The sequence below is a fragment of the Narcine bancroftii genome, chromosome 9, assembly GCF_036971445.1.
Source record: "Narcine bancroftii isolate sNarBan1 chromosome 9, sNarBan1.hap1, whole genome shotgun sequence".
NCBI lineage: Eukaryota > Metazoa > Chordata > Chondrichthyes > Torpediniformes > Narcinidae > Narcine > Narcine bancroftii.
The window spans coordinates 47350763-47366021 of NC_091477.1; the positions used below are offsets into that span (position 1 = coordinate 47350763).

Here is a 15259-nt window from a genome sequence, read left to right on the forward strand (position 1 = left end):
TTTGGCCCCTCTTATTAAAGCTGACCTAGCTAGATCCATTCATCTCCATTTGTCCCAAAGCCTCTCCACACCTTTCTCCTCCATATATCCTTAAGCCCTTTTGAACATTACAATTGTCCAGCGGCTACTGCTTCTATTGGCATCTCAATCCTCAGCTTCTAGGGAATGGCAGGTGGAAATGAGTGGGCCACAAAGGTCTAATCTTATCAGATGGATGCTCCTCCTGCCAAATGGACAATCTGTGCGCAGTTTCAAGCCTTATAAAAGACTCCACTTAGACCAGGATTAGTGTTGGAAATTTTCCACTTTGTTTTTTATTTCATCTTCCTCTTTAATATTTTATAAGCACGATGCCCTCTTGCAGTTTTTTTATTGGGACTTCAACTTGCTTATATGAACAGAAAGTGAAAGGAAAGATAAAAGGATTGGATAAAAGGATTATACTTCCTGTTGCTCTTCAGCAAAAGTGGACCGGAATATTCTAAAGCAAATTGATTTGTTACTTGAGCAATAAGAAGGTGGAGAGTCTCAACATTCATGGGCTGAAACAGTAAGTTTGCGTTTCGGGCCGGGACCCTCCGAGACCCGATAAAAGGTCTTGATAATTGCCCTTGATTGCTTTCCCAGTCCCCTTGCTGGAAAGTTTCCATGTCTGGAGTTCGAGTAGGAACAGGGGTGTGCTGGCAGTCGACAGCACTTGAAGGAGGTACTCAGAGGACGTCACCAGGATGGGACAGCAGGACTGGAACTGCACCTCTGCATCAGACAGAGGAGAGTATTGGGAGAAAATTGACACACAGACCAAGGCACTGGTATTATGATCCCTCGAGAGACTCTTGCCTAATATTGCATATCGAGATAAACTTGGTCAGTTGCTGAGTTGTCCAATCTGTTGAATAATTAAAGTATTATTGCTTAATATGAGTGTGTCTAAAACCTTTAATATCAAACATAACAATTAGCCTTACATTTACTAATTTATAAAAGATCCCCTAATAAAGTAGAAAATTTAATACTTACACAGCTGATCTCTGCTGATCGGAGCCAGATGTATTTTGAAGAGCTGCAGCAGGGTCTCATCCCTTCTTGCCTAACTCGCCTTTTTCCAGCTCACCTTACCTGCCCTCTTCTACACCATGCAATGCCAGGATATCCCAACCTGGATTCTCCTGTGCTATCCCACACTGCTCTCTACCACTCCAGCTCACCCTCATATGGCCCCATTCCTGACCTTGGCTCATCATCTCATCTCAACCCTGCACGCTGCGGCACCCGATCTCAGCAAGGCAGCTGCCATCTGACTTGATCCGACCTCAGCTCCTCTTCCAATCCCAAAAGTATGGCCCAAACCCTAACCTTGTGCAATGGACTTTCTTCTGTAAATTAAATGTTCTGAATGCTCCAAATGGTTAAACAGCAATGACCTGACTGTAACAAAAGGAGGAACACTTCTACAAGTATGATTGACAGCCATCATGCAGTCATCGCTTCTGAGAGAGGGTCAAAGCAAAAATAACCTCCTTTCGTACCATGAAAGTTGTATGGCTCTATTATTTAAAGATAAATGCAATACCACAGAGAGAATGACTCAAACAGAGGGGCAGAGAAGATTTGCAAGGATGTTTTTGGGACTTGAGGAACTTCAAGGAAAGGTGGAATAGGTTAGGATTTTATTTTCTGGAGAATGAGGGGAGATTTCATACCAAATTATGAGGGGTTCAGATAAGGTAAGTGCAAGCTGGCTTTTTCCACTGAGGTATGGTGAGGCAAGAACAAGGGTTAAGGATGAAAGGGGAAATGTTTAAGGGGAATGATAGTGGGAACATCTTCACTCTGAGAGTGGTGAATGTGTAGAATGAGCTGCCAGTGGAAATCATGGACGTGTGCTCGATTTTGATATTTAACAGAAATTTGGATAGTTACATGGTAGAAAGGGATGTGGCCAGGTGCTGGTCAATGAGACAAGGCAGATTATTAGTTCAACTCAGACTAGATGGACCAAAGGGCCTATTTCCGTGCTGTAGTGTTCTGTGGTTCCATAGAACTCAGCAGATCGCACAGCATCTGTAGGAAGCAATAGGCTGCCAACATTTTGGGGCCCAAAATTGAGCAGACGACTGAGTAAAAAGATAAGGGGGAGGGGTAGTAAATTGGTGTTGAATTTGTTTCTCCAGACGAGTTTCTCCAGCATTGTGTTTTTACTTCAAACCAGCTGATCCTTCTCTGTAACTCTGCCCCTCTGTACTAAGCACGAGCTGCCAAGGTGATCTGCTTGCAAAACAAGTTTTTTCACTGCCTTCTTGCCCATGTGACAACAAGCTTGAACTTGAGATGGCCTGCACCATTTCACATGGGACGCAGCAGGCAGCAGGCATCTTTCAGAGCTGAATATTTCGAGTCCTGCATGTCAAAAGTTCACTCTCTTACCCAACACATTACACCGACCATTTAAGGGCTGCATTCTGAGCCAAGATTTTCCCTCCCACCTGGGACCAACACTAAATTGAGTTTTTATATTAGTCAACGCATTTTTTTTAAATTATTGAGTGCGTGTCAGGATTTCTTTCTGGGTGAATGGATGGAAGAGCAAGTTTAAATGGGCCCTTTCAGCAAAATTATGAAGAAGTGTACAGTACCTTGGTGATTTTTTTTTGCTCCCTCTCTCACCGTTCCATTTACAGCAGCTTCTAACGTTTCAGGCAGGCTGTTAATGTGATTACTGAACAAGTCGATTGGCAGAAAGACCGCAGCAGCCTTTCACAATGTTCCTTGGAGCCTCACACCCATTGAAGTGCTCGTTAAGTGTGGCCGCTGTTGTAATGTAGGCCACGTACCCACCAATCTTCACACAGCAAGCTTCCAGTACATCCACCGAACACCCTACTCATTGAGTTGCAACAAAATCTTGGGATAACCATTCTCCTTCCTTTGAATTTGCCCAAGGGATCATCTATGTCCATCTGAGAAAACAAATGGTTTTGATGCAAAATAATGGGACACAGCCCTTCAAGCTTGTGCCGCCATTCATAAGAACATACGAAACAGGAGCAAAAGTCGGCCTGTTGAGCCTGCTCTATCATTCAGTGAGATCACGGCTGATCTGGCTGTGGACTCAGCTCCATTTATCTTCCTATTGCCCAGAACCCTGAATTCCCCTACAATGCAAATTTCTACCTTTCATCAAGGTCATGGCTGATCATCTACCCCAGGATTATTTGTATGCACCACCCCCTTATCCCTTGATTCTCTCAACATCTAGAAAAATGTCATTCTCCTTTCTAAATGAATCCATTGACTGCCTCTCCAAGGAGAATTCCAAAGTCTCATCATCTTCTGAGTGAGAAATTTCTCTGCATCTCGTTCTAATATGGCTTTTCACCTTCAATCACCCCCCCCCCCCCCCACACCTTCCCATGACCACCCCAACCCTCCCCTTCCCCCCCATCTGTCCTCCTCTTCCCCACCTCCTCCTCTGGCTTCTCTAACTCTCCACCTCTAACCTCCTGCACCCTCCACATCATCCTCCACAGCCACCCCAGTGCCCTTTGCATCTCCGCTCGTGTCTCACTCTGCCTTCCCCTCCAGGAGATGGAGCACTAGGCCCTCAGTGCAACCTTGCCTTTGCCCCCCCAATCCTTCTACGCACGTCTTAATGAGTTCTTCATACACCCGATGCCAAACTCTCCTTCCATTGCCTCCATCTCCAGGCCCACTTCCATGACTGTAACTCTCCATCCACCCCCCCTCACCCTCCCCACCTCCAAATTTTCTTCCTCCTCTTGGACATCTCATCGTGGCCAACTGTCCACTCTGGATATTTTTATTTCTAATTGCCACTGAAACATCAACCACCTAAACTTCATCATTCTCCTCTCTTATTCAAATCTCACCTCCCCCGAACGCTCTGCCCTCCACTCTCACCACAGCAATTCAAACCTCACTATCAAACTCACAGACAAAGGAGATGCTGTTGTGGTCTGGCACACTGACCTCTACCTTGCCAAGGCCAGATGACAACTCTTAGACACCTCTTATTTACCTCTTCCATTGGACCCCACCACAACACATCAAGCAACCATCTCTAGTGCTATCTCCAACCTCCTCTCCTCTGGTCACCTCCTTCCCTCAGCCTCCAGTCTCATTGTTTCTCATCCCCTCACTGCCTGGTTCTACCTCTTACCCAAGATGCACACAAAATCCTTCAACTTCAGAGTTTTCCACAGCTTTCTGGGCCCCTTCAGGAAATTGCAGTGAAAGGCATCACTGAAGTCAGGGAGGTGAGTGGTTGGCCCAAGAGGTGTGACCAGACTCCTTCAATGCTGACTGCTTTGGTTTTTATTTTGAACAAGTTCCAGAACTGGGAAAATTTTTAAAGATCTCTAGATGTTTAAAATGCAAAAACTTACATAGAATCTAGTTTGCAAATGTTCTGTGTACCTCAGAAACTGAGATTGACCCTGGAAAGATGGAAGGATCTGACCCAAAAGGCTGACCTTTCTTGTCCACCCACAGATTCTGCGTGACCTGCTGAGTTCCTCCAGGAAAATCTGCAGCTGCTGGATTCTTGAACAAATAATGAGCTGCACAGGGACTCTTTCAATGAAGGAACTGCCTCTCGTTGGAGGAATTATCTTGATAAACGGTCCCGACCAAAAAAGATGATTGACCACTTCTACTGAGTCCCTTCAGCAGCTCATTATTTGCTCAAGTTTCCAGCATCCGGAGTCTTGGTGATTCTACATCAATACAACGGTTCAGTTGCTGGATGTTCAGCTGTGAGTGATCTAATTTCTGGCTCCCAAATTTTTCCTTCAACAAAAGAAACACAAACTGGTCTCCACACCTCCCAGGGTCTTCTTCCCTACCAGTGTCCACACCTCTCCAACCTTCTTTTGTCGAGTGTCCTCTTACTCTATTCCACCCCCCTCTCTATCTACCAGATCCCCACCCTCCTCCTTGTGCTTGCTGTCTCCTCCTTCCCACCTTAGTGTTGAGACAGGGTTCTGACCCAAAAACGTTGACTAGCCACACTTACCCATGGATGCTGCCAGACCTGCTGAGTCCTCCAGCAGATTGTTGTCTAAGGTGAGACTGTTGTCTACACTTGGATCTTGGCAGTGAATTGCCCTGCCTCTCACAGCCGCCTGACTCCATCAGCACAGCTGTCATCGGTCAATGGTAACTGCAGGGCCATCTGAGGACAGCACGGGGTTAAAAGGATTTCAGTGACATCATGCTGGCAGACAATATTGTACGAAAGATTGGTTTTCAGTGGCTTACCCCTTTCACTGCCCATTCCTCCATCGCACCTCCACCCCTTCTCCATCTTAGATCGGGAACATCTGAAATTGAAAAATTAGACCCTGATTTGCAGAAAGGGCATTTGGATCTTGAACTAAAATGAAATTTAAACCAATTAATCTGTTGGATTTTTATTGCTCCTCTATGTTTTCCCAGCAATTCCCTCAGTGCCTGGCTTTGATTGACTCAGATCAATCTTGCAAGAGTTCTGATTGTCTGCCCAGTGCTTTAAAACTCGAGATGACATTTACACCGCATTCATAAAACAATCAAATTTGCAAAGCTTTTAAACAACTGGGGCATAGTTATATTTAATAAAAGCCAGCCTATAATAACCTGAATTAGCATTTTATGCCATGTAATACCTCAGAGCATTGGATTTTATGGAGCCATGTATTGTTGAAGCCTTCTTTCCAATAGGAAAGATTATCTGACTGATAGTCTGTGGTTTAACCCTTCAGTTTCTGGAATACTTTATCCGGACAATGAAGTATTTCCATCTCTCTCTGTGACCTACCACCACATTCTCACCTCATAACCTTTCCACACTTCATGGAGATACACGGGAGTCTGGAGACTGCAGGGGCTGGAATCTGGAGCCACACACAACCTGCTGGGGAACTCAGTGGGTCAAGCAGCATCTGTGGGTAGAAAGGGCAGTCAATGTTTCAGGCCAGAACTCTTCACCAAGACTTTTGATGAGGGGTTCTGGCCTGAAACATCGACCGTCCTTTTTTTCTCTCTCCCACCAATGCTGTTGAGTTCCTCCAGCAGGTTGGATGTTGTTCCCACTCCATGGCATTCCCTTCAAGGGGCAGCATCCCTCTGGCTAAGGGAACACTTCACCTTGTTGATTTCCTCCGTAATGTGATGCAGTGGCGCAAACCTGCATGAAAAGGGGCAGCTGAGACGTGGGACCAGACACATGGCAGCTGCAATACTGAAGACCTGCATTCCTATTGAGTTGTGCCTCAACCCAAACTATTCCACTGCATCTACTCAACAGAGAGAAGACTTGACCAGGTTCTGCAAAAGAAGGACAAATCTAACCTGGCTAATTAACAATCACTATTCCACGTTCAAGAAGCAGCCCATGACATCACTGTCAAGTGTTACTAATTCTGCAGTTCACCAATGCCCAGCTTACATTCCCCAAGAGCTTCAAACCTTGCTGCAGCCTTGGTTCAAACATTAATCAAAGGGCTGAATTCCAGCTGTGAGGTGGCAGCAGGTTGATCAAGTGTGACATTAAGGAGCCTGGATACGGCTGAAGTCAAAGAGTATTGAGGGTCAGTACTCCAATGTTTGCAGCTTTCTTTTCTTTGGCTTGGCTTCGCGGACGAAGATTTATGGAGGGGGTAAAAAGTCCACGTCAGCTGCAGGCTCGTTTGTGGCTGACAAGTCCGATGCGGGACAGGCAGACACGGTTGCAGCGGTTGCAGGGGAAAATTGGTTGGTTGGGGTTGGGTGTTGGGTTTTTCCTCCTTTGTCTTTTGTCAGTGAGGTGGGCTCTGCGGTCTTCTTCAAAGAAAGTTGCTGCCCGCCGAACTGTGAGGCGCCAAGATGCACGGTTTGAGGCGATATCAGCCCACTGGCGGGGGTCAATGTGGCAGGCACCGAGAGATTTCTTTAGACAGTCCTTGTACCTCTTCTTTGGTGCACCTCTGTCACGGTGGCCAGTGGAGAGCTCGCCATATAATACGATCTTGGGAAGGCGATGGTCCTCCATTCTGGAGACGTGACCCATCCAGCGCAGCTGGATCTTCAGCAGCGTGGACTCGATGCTGTCGACCTCTGCCATCTCGAGTACTTCGACGTTAGGGATGAAAGCGCTCCAATGGATGTTGAGGATGGAGCGGAGACAACGCTGGTGGAAGCGTTCTAGGAGCGTAGGTGGTGCCGGTAGAGGACCCATGATTCGGAGCCGAACGGGAGTGTGGGTATGACAACGGCTCTGTATACGCTTATCTTTGTGAGGTTTTTCAGTTGGTTGTTATTCCAGACTCTTTTGTGTAGTCTTCCAAAGGCGCTATTTGCCTTGGCGAGTCTGTTGTCTATCTCATTGTCGATCCTTGCATCTGATGAAATGGTGCAGCCGAGATAGGTAAACTGGTTGACTGTTTTGAGTTTTGTGTGCCCAATGTTTGCAGCTATGCCTCATGCAAAGGGACATGCTTGTGGTTGTTGGAGGTCAACCAACGTGAAGTCACTGCAGGAACATCTTTGGCCAGTGTCCTGGGCCCAACCATCTTCAGCTGCTTCATCAACCACTTTCCTTCATGAGGTCAGAAGTAGGCAAGTTGCACAACCTTCAATTCCACGTGCAACGCCTCAATAAATGAAGTCACCCATATCTCCATGGAGCAAGATCTGGACACAGGCTGGTAAATGTTGCGGCATAGAAGGTCGGGAAGTGGTCATCCCAAATCAGAGGAGAATCCGACAACACTCGCAAGCTGCAAACTCTACCCTAAGATGGACAAGGGCAGCAAGTGGAGGGGAACATCCAGCACCACCTGCAGCTCCCTCTTCAAGTTGCACACATAACTGACTCTGAACCTTTCCTGCCCCTTCACCATCGCTGGGAATAAACGCTGGAAATCTCAACCTAAAAGGCAGAAGGATTGGAACGATTCAAAAAGCTGGGTCAACCACAACCTTCTTCCGAATAATTAGAAATGTTGCAAATGACATACAGATCCCAAATACGAATTGAAAAACGCATTGCTAATTCCAATGGCATTTCCCACTGAGAGAAAAGGGGTTGCCAGTCCCCTTCAATCACAATTTCACTGCTTTCAATAGCTCATAAGTTATATATTTGAATTTAATTAACTGGAAAATGGTTTCATGACTGTACGATGTCTTCAGTAGACAAATGGCTTTTGCCTGATGAGATAAAATTGGCCACTAGCTTGGAACCTTGCCCAAATATGAAGTTACTGGAAATCAGACTCAGAGTGACATGCAGTTGATCGAATGGTGTCGTCTTTCACCATCATTTTCGATTTTAAGTACATCCTGTTCACTCCAAGCCCTGGACTTTTCAGAAATAACTGGTTGTGAGCTGGGCATCCGCTGCATCTGAATAGATACTTGTTAAAACATCAATCCTTTGGCAAGTTAAATTTTCCCGATATTTTGCAAGGTCTTTTTGAGGCCGATTCAAGTGGAAACATCTTGGTCCACTGATACCAGCTCTCCATGGAAATTAGCTCCTGGTTTCAGAAACCAAAGGACGTTGATCCACAGGGCAAGAGTGTCCGAATGAACCACTGAGACAAGAAATTTGTTTCCGTGTGAACGTGGGAAATTGACATGATATTGTCAAGATTCACATGATTCTTTAAGGCAGAGACCAGTGTGTGGGACCGATGAAGACTAGCATTCCAGATGGAGGGGTGGACACATTTAAAAAATGCAGATACTGGACATCCAAGATAAAGCAGAAAATCTGAAAACTCTCCTCTGGTCAGGCAATGTCTGTGGAAGGAGACACTGTGAACATTTCAGGTCAGGAACCTCACAGCAAAGCTGATGAACTTCTAATGAAGGGTCTTGGACCCAAAATGTTGATTGTTTCACTTTCCATGGGTGCTCCTGACCTACCAATTTCTTCTAGCATTTCTGCTTTTATTTTGGAAGAACAAATGTCGGCATTTCCTGCAACTGGGTGGAATAGAACTGTGGACGGAAACCTGGGCCTTGTGTCTTCTTTCTGATCTGAAAATTTCCTGATACACTGCCATCCTCAGGGCTAAGAACAGCAACTCTAGGCAGGAAAAAATTCCACAGGCACTATCCCGGGATATAGTGCTCTCTCTCCCTGATTGTTAGCTGGTTGCCTGTGGGAGAGAGTTTGGGGAGGGGGGGGAAGTCAAATCCATACCTGTGCTACATCAGTATCCCTGCACAAAACCTCTTCCATATTGCAATCAGAGGCGAGCATAGTGTACGAGTCCAAAGCCCCATACTTCAGTGCAGCCAGAGATACCAAGTTCAAGTTTATTAGCATCTGACTACATCTACAACTGGCATTTCCCTGGACCACAGTGTGCATACATCCACAAATAATACATAATTCAAGATTCCTTTTACTGTCATGTAATCATACATTTAAAAAAATGTAACATATGTGATATACTTTAGCCTTTGCCTGGCATCAGGTGGACAAAGAGTTGTCATTAGTGTTGCCTGTCACCCCCTCAGAGCACGAGAGAAAGAGAAGCAAAAGAGTCCGAGTCATTGACTTGCTTCCAGTCCTCCTGCAGCTTCTCCAACCACGCAGACTCCTGTTTGATCCATCGGCCACCCAAGCTCCAGATCCCAACCTCCAACATGATCAAGAAGCCTTCAGCACCCCTTCGGGAGCCCATCTTGCCCTCAGCATCCTCTTCAATCCTGAGTCTGATACCTGGTTCCCACAAGCTAGTGTACAGCAGCCCACAGCTCGTGTGTATCATCTGATTTCAAGTCCCCCGTCGCCTGTCTGAACCGCTGAGCCCCTCGCTGGCCCGCTGCTATGGACACTATCCTATAGGGTTGTCTCTCTGCTTCTCCTTCTCAAAGAGAGGTGTTCTCCCCATTTCTCGTGCCCTATACTGGCCCGCTTCTCCCCAGAGTCTGAAACCCCTCATGGCTGCTGTCGTGCACATACACACGTGAAGATATAATTTAAAATAAATTTATATAAGTACTTAGGGATGATTTACTCATTTACAGGATACTGTCCATTAATTTCACAGCTTGCAGGAAGAAGCTATTTCCCAGCCTGGCAGTCCTGATTTTGATGCTCCTGTACCTCCTTCCTGATGGTAGTACTACAATGGCTTCAATAGCACACAAGAGCTAATATGGATAGCTAACTCTTCATGACCTCTCTTGTCTCAACCTTCATACCATTTTCCCCTCCCACCCTTGGCCTCCTTTCCATTCCTCTCACCATCCATAGGCTTTTACTGGCATTCATGCTGTCCTCTTCCCTCTGTTTGACTGCAGTCTCTTGCATGTTGTAGCCCTTCTTGTGTGAGCCATATTTCAAACTGGTCTTAAGCTCAATTACATTGATAATGATCATGTGTTCATTGTTAAACACATCGTACCACGTACATACTGTATGCACCAAAATTATTATTTGCTGCAGCCATAGTGCAGAAAGTGGCATTACAATAGTGCAAGTATTGCTTTCTATGATATCAGAGTGGTTTATAATCAACATAGAAGGGAAGATAATGAAGACACATAGTCATTTTTAATTTGGAGAGACAGCAGATTAACAGGTCCGTCTGGCCTATGAAGCTGTGCTGCCCAAATACACCCACGTGACTCATTAACTTTCTAAACCCCCAGCATCTTTGCAATGTGGGAGAAAACTGGAGTACCCAGAGGAAATCCACGAGGACACAGAGAGAATGTACACTCATTACGCACCATGGCGGATTTGAGCCCAGGTCATTAGCACCGTAATGGCGTTACACTAACCGTTACGCTAACGGTGCTGGCTGTAATAAAGAAAATAGCTTCAAGGCTGAAGTGATATATTCACAGTTGTACGTTACTTGCTATGTTGCAATATATTAGGTTTGCCATGAGCATCATTTTATCTCAATATTCAGCGTTGCACAGTTAGAGTAGCAGTTAGTGGAAAGCTGTTATAATGGCAGCGACTAGGGTTCAAATCTTGTGCTGTTTGTAAGGAATTTGTACGTTCTCGTGTCTGCGTGGGTTTCCTCCGGGTGCTCCAGTTTCCTCCCAACATTGTGGGTCAATTGTGTGTAAATGGGTGGCATGGGCTCGTGGGATGGAAGGGCCTGTTTCTGTGTTAAAATTAAAATAAATTCTGAAAGAAATCCCACTGTTTGTGGAATTAATGTTAATTCATGACGATTGTTTGAGCATCAAAATTTTAAACTTCAAATACAGTTACAAGATCTGAACCCTGATAGGATTCTTCACATCATTTGAGTGTTGTACTTTCTCATGAAGATTGGCTTAGGAATTGGTGAAAGCTCTCAGACATTTTTTCTCTTAATTCTTGATTTATTTCCCCCCTGCTTTTCTGCTCTCAACAGCCACTCCTTGCATCAAAGCCATCAGTCCCAGTGAGGGTTGGACTACTGGGGGAGCCACTGTCATCATCATCGGAGATAATTTCTTTGACGGATTACAAGTCATATTTGGCACCATGCTGGTCTGGAGTGAGGTACGTGAAGCAAGTGCTTGCACTGCCAATTTAACGATAATCATTGGACTTTGAGTCTGTTCTTCTTTCAGCTCTTTCCCTCTCCCTGCCTTGTTTTCAGTATCTTTTTCTCTCTTTCTCTCTTCTCTGTCCCATTTGATATTTCTCTTTCTTTCCCTCTGCCTCTGACCTCCCCCTCTGTTTCTGGCCTCTTTCACAATCCCTCTCTCTCTGCCCTTATCCCTTTGCTTCTCCCTGCCTTTCTCTTTCTCTCCTATCTTTTCTCCTTTCCATCTTTCTCTCTTTGCCTTTGTTTCTCCATCTCTTTCTGATTCCCTCACACTTTTTCTGCCATCTTTCACCCCCTCTCCCTCTCTTATTTTCTCTCCCTTTCTCTCTTATTCCCTCACTTCCCTCATTTGCTCTTGTTCTCTCTCTCTCTCCCCCCCCTCCCTCCCTTCCTCCCTCCCTCCCTCGTGTCCCTTTAAATTTTCATGCTCTGAGCCTTGACAAGTATTTTCTGAAAATTAGTAGAACCACATGGTAAAACGAGGCAGGGTGAGAGGAGACAAGGTAACGTTTTGGGCATTGGAATGGTTATGCACACAGAGGAATGTACCATAGCCCATCATTCCATTCTTTCGCTGCATACTCTATACATTATTTTTAGGTGATTGAAAGACGCAAGCAAGCAGGAGCTTACAGAGCCCTTCGTGACTTGGTTGCCTGTCAGGACTGACAATCCAATTAGTCCAAACTTTCAACTCCTCCCAGATGGAGTAATTTTGGGAGCTGGGTGAAGGATTTCACCTGACATGTTTGCCACTAGTGCTTGACAGTCATGGTCTTCCCTGCTTGCATGGGCAAAATGAGCAATATTGTCATAGTTGGGTGTATGCTCCTTTCGATCAACTGTGCTACCAAATCTTGGGAACAATTCTGGACAGTGGTGGCTGGTGACAGAGGGCAAATTCTCCACCCCAAAGTAGCTCATGCATTTACTCACCGCCAAGTTCTCCCACCTTCTGCAGTCATTAACCTTTGCCTAAGTGTGTTTTCACAGGTGTGACAGCCTCATAACCTTCAAACATGTGTCAGCATAGATTTGAGTGTCAGTAAACCATTTGATATCATTAGGGATAGCATAGCTAATCCTGGCCCTGTCTTCATCTGTCAACGCAGAGATCACTGACAGTTATCATTAGGAAAGCTGCCAGTTTACTTTTATCACTCCTCCCACTGAAGCCATCCCAGTGTCAAGTTTAACACTCCTGGTTTCTGCCAGCTTAGGTCAACTGATTTAGAACAGACATTGGACAGTTTAGTTTCAAATTGAACCTTTGGGAGAGCTTAATTTAAGATGTAAATACATTCAGAAACAATTACTAGCATAACGGTAACAAGAAACACTTGGCACTTTAGTTGGATTGAACTTTATAATATTCTAAATCACATGGGTGAACAAAGCAAACATTTACTGGAGGCTTTTCTTGCAAAAAGGCTCTCTCCTTGAAATGGTGAACAGTCTTTGGTACAGCTGTTAATGATTGTTGGGACATTTTAGTCTACAATGAGCATAATTTGTGATTCACAGTTTCAAGAATGGATGTGCAAATTGTCAATGAGTTTTGGCAGTAACATCTAACTTCACTGCTTTGTATCCCGGGGAATTATTGATGCTGGCTCGATGTAAAAAAAAAATGGATCCAAGTACAAGGCATTTATCTTCCAATTCAAGGCAAAGAAGCTGTAGCAGAGAGTTGAGATGTGTTCTTAGGTTTGGCGCTCTGCTGGATACTGAACACAGTCACAGAGGGTAGCTGAGAGATGTCTACTACACCCACGTGTAACCCATGAGAGAAAAACAGAAATGTCAATGGTGTAACCGCCCCCGAGGCATTGATATTGAACAAACCTGGAGAAGATGGAGGGCCTCATTGGGTCAGGCTGCATTCATTAGTTGGAACTGAGCAAATAAAGTTTCAGGTTGGAGCCCTCTACTGAGTTTCTCCGGCAGATCATTGCTCAAGATTCCAAGTCTGCAGTTTTGGTGTTTTAGAATTCATATTGATCTTAGGATACAAATGACATTACTTACATTAGCACTCTCCGCCTACGATTTTGGTTGGAAATCTAGATGTGGGCAATAAGTAAATAAATGTCATTTAATTTATTTTTAATGATACAACATGACTCTAGCCTGTGAAACCCATGTTGCCCAATTACACCTAATTAAAATAATTATTAATATAAGTTCACAAATACTAATGACCACAATATTGTAGCTAAAACTCCAGAAAATTTGACAAAAGCAGCGACTATTAAAACACCAGCAGCAACTAAAACAACAGCGCGTGCTGATAGCGTGAGCAGACAAAACCACGTGATTTGAGGCAAAATTGTAATTGGGTAATAATGACAGCTCAGACATTAGAAAGTTCAAAAAGTAAATTGGCATAGAGCTTTAGCCTTGTAGGTATATTGATTCATGTAAGCTGGGCTTACAAAATATGTTTTTGTTGTAATAACTACCTACAGGGATAATTTTATATAAAAAAATTTCTGTTGAAATACTACACAAAATATTATAGATAGTCATTTTGATGTCAACCCTTCTGATGGTGTCACCTGGTGCAGTCTGCACCCCCCATACCTCCCTCAGACCCTCTAGTTCAGGCAACACCCTGGTCAATCATCTCGATGTTCCTCCTCTTCTAGGTATTGGTGACCAAAAGAATTCTGGTCACTTCACCCTATTTCACCATTCACAGGGTCAGTGAAACATTGCAGAATATCCAGTTTGTGAGTTCCAGTCAAATGACAAAAGGTCCCAGACGCCATTTGCATTTCAGCACAGGATCCGAGGAACATTTCTTCAGGCACATCCCTGATCGGACGGACCAAGCTGCCTTTGCTAACAAAACGAGTACAGGGCCAGTGAATTAAGAGAGGCTACTGTTGCTAAAAAACTGGATCAACACTCAAAATGCTGGAGGAAGTCTATGGATCAGGTAGCATCCGTGGAGAGCAAGAGATAGCTTTTGGGCTGAATCCTTTCATCAGGAAATACTGCGCCTGCATCACATCAGCTCAGAGAGGCGCAGTGTCTGCCTCTTTTATTTAAGTGCAGTATTTGAGATCAGACAAGGGACATGGACCCACCTGACCACTCTCTTGCTCCCTGGACCATCTCCTTTCTTGCCTTATTCCTCCACCCTGCTTTCATTGTATTTCTTCCCATTGGTTGCTTTGCCCTTTGTGTTATTATCTTTGATCTGCCTTTATCTTCATTTTGTCCCTTTCTTGTCTCTCCCCTGAGCTCTCTCTCTCTTTTCGGTTTCCACTTCTCTCTCTCCGTCTTTTTGTCATTGAAATTCTCCCTTTGTCTTTCTCTCTATCTTTCAGTATTTTTGACCCAATTTCTCTTTATGTCATCCCCTTGGTCTCCTTTTGTATATATCTTTCTGGCTTTCTATTTGTCTACATATCTGTCTCTCTCTAAATACCTCTTTCCCAACTTCTTTTTCTTTTCCTCTCTTTTTTGTTTTTTATTTCCCCATCTCTCAATCTGTCTGGAGATGCTCAGGAGACTAGAATCTGAAGCTAAACACCATTTAATGGAGGAACTCACCATGTCAAGTAGCATCATTGGGGAAAACAATAGAATGGTCAACATTTTGGGCCAGACCCTTCACCGAGGTTAGAGATGGGTAGACAAGAAGCTAGAGTAACAGGGCAGGGTGGGAAGAATAGGAGAGGAGTCCACATGGAATTGGT

General features: G+C 44.7%; 1 protein-coding gene across 8 annotated transcripts in view; it reads left to right on the forward strand.

The window, feature by feature from the left end:
- ebf1a (EBF transcription factor 1a) overlaps positions 1-15259 on the forward strand; it is a 570155-nt gene that overhangs the window by 292555 nt on the left and 262341 nt on the right. For all 8 annotated transcript variants that reach the window (XM_069898995.1, XM_069898996.1, XM_069898998.1 and 5 more), the window contains exon 10: positions 11373-11503. In XM_069898995.1, coding sequence (XP_069755096.1) covers positions 11373-11503 — 131 coding nt within the window. The remainder of the gene's footprint in view (positions 1-11372; positions 11504-15259) is intronic.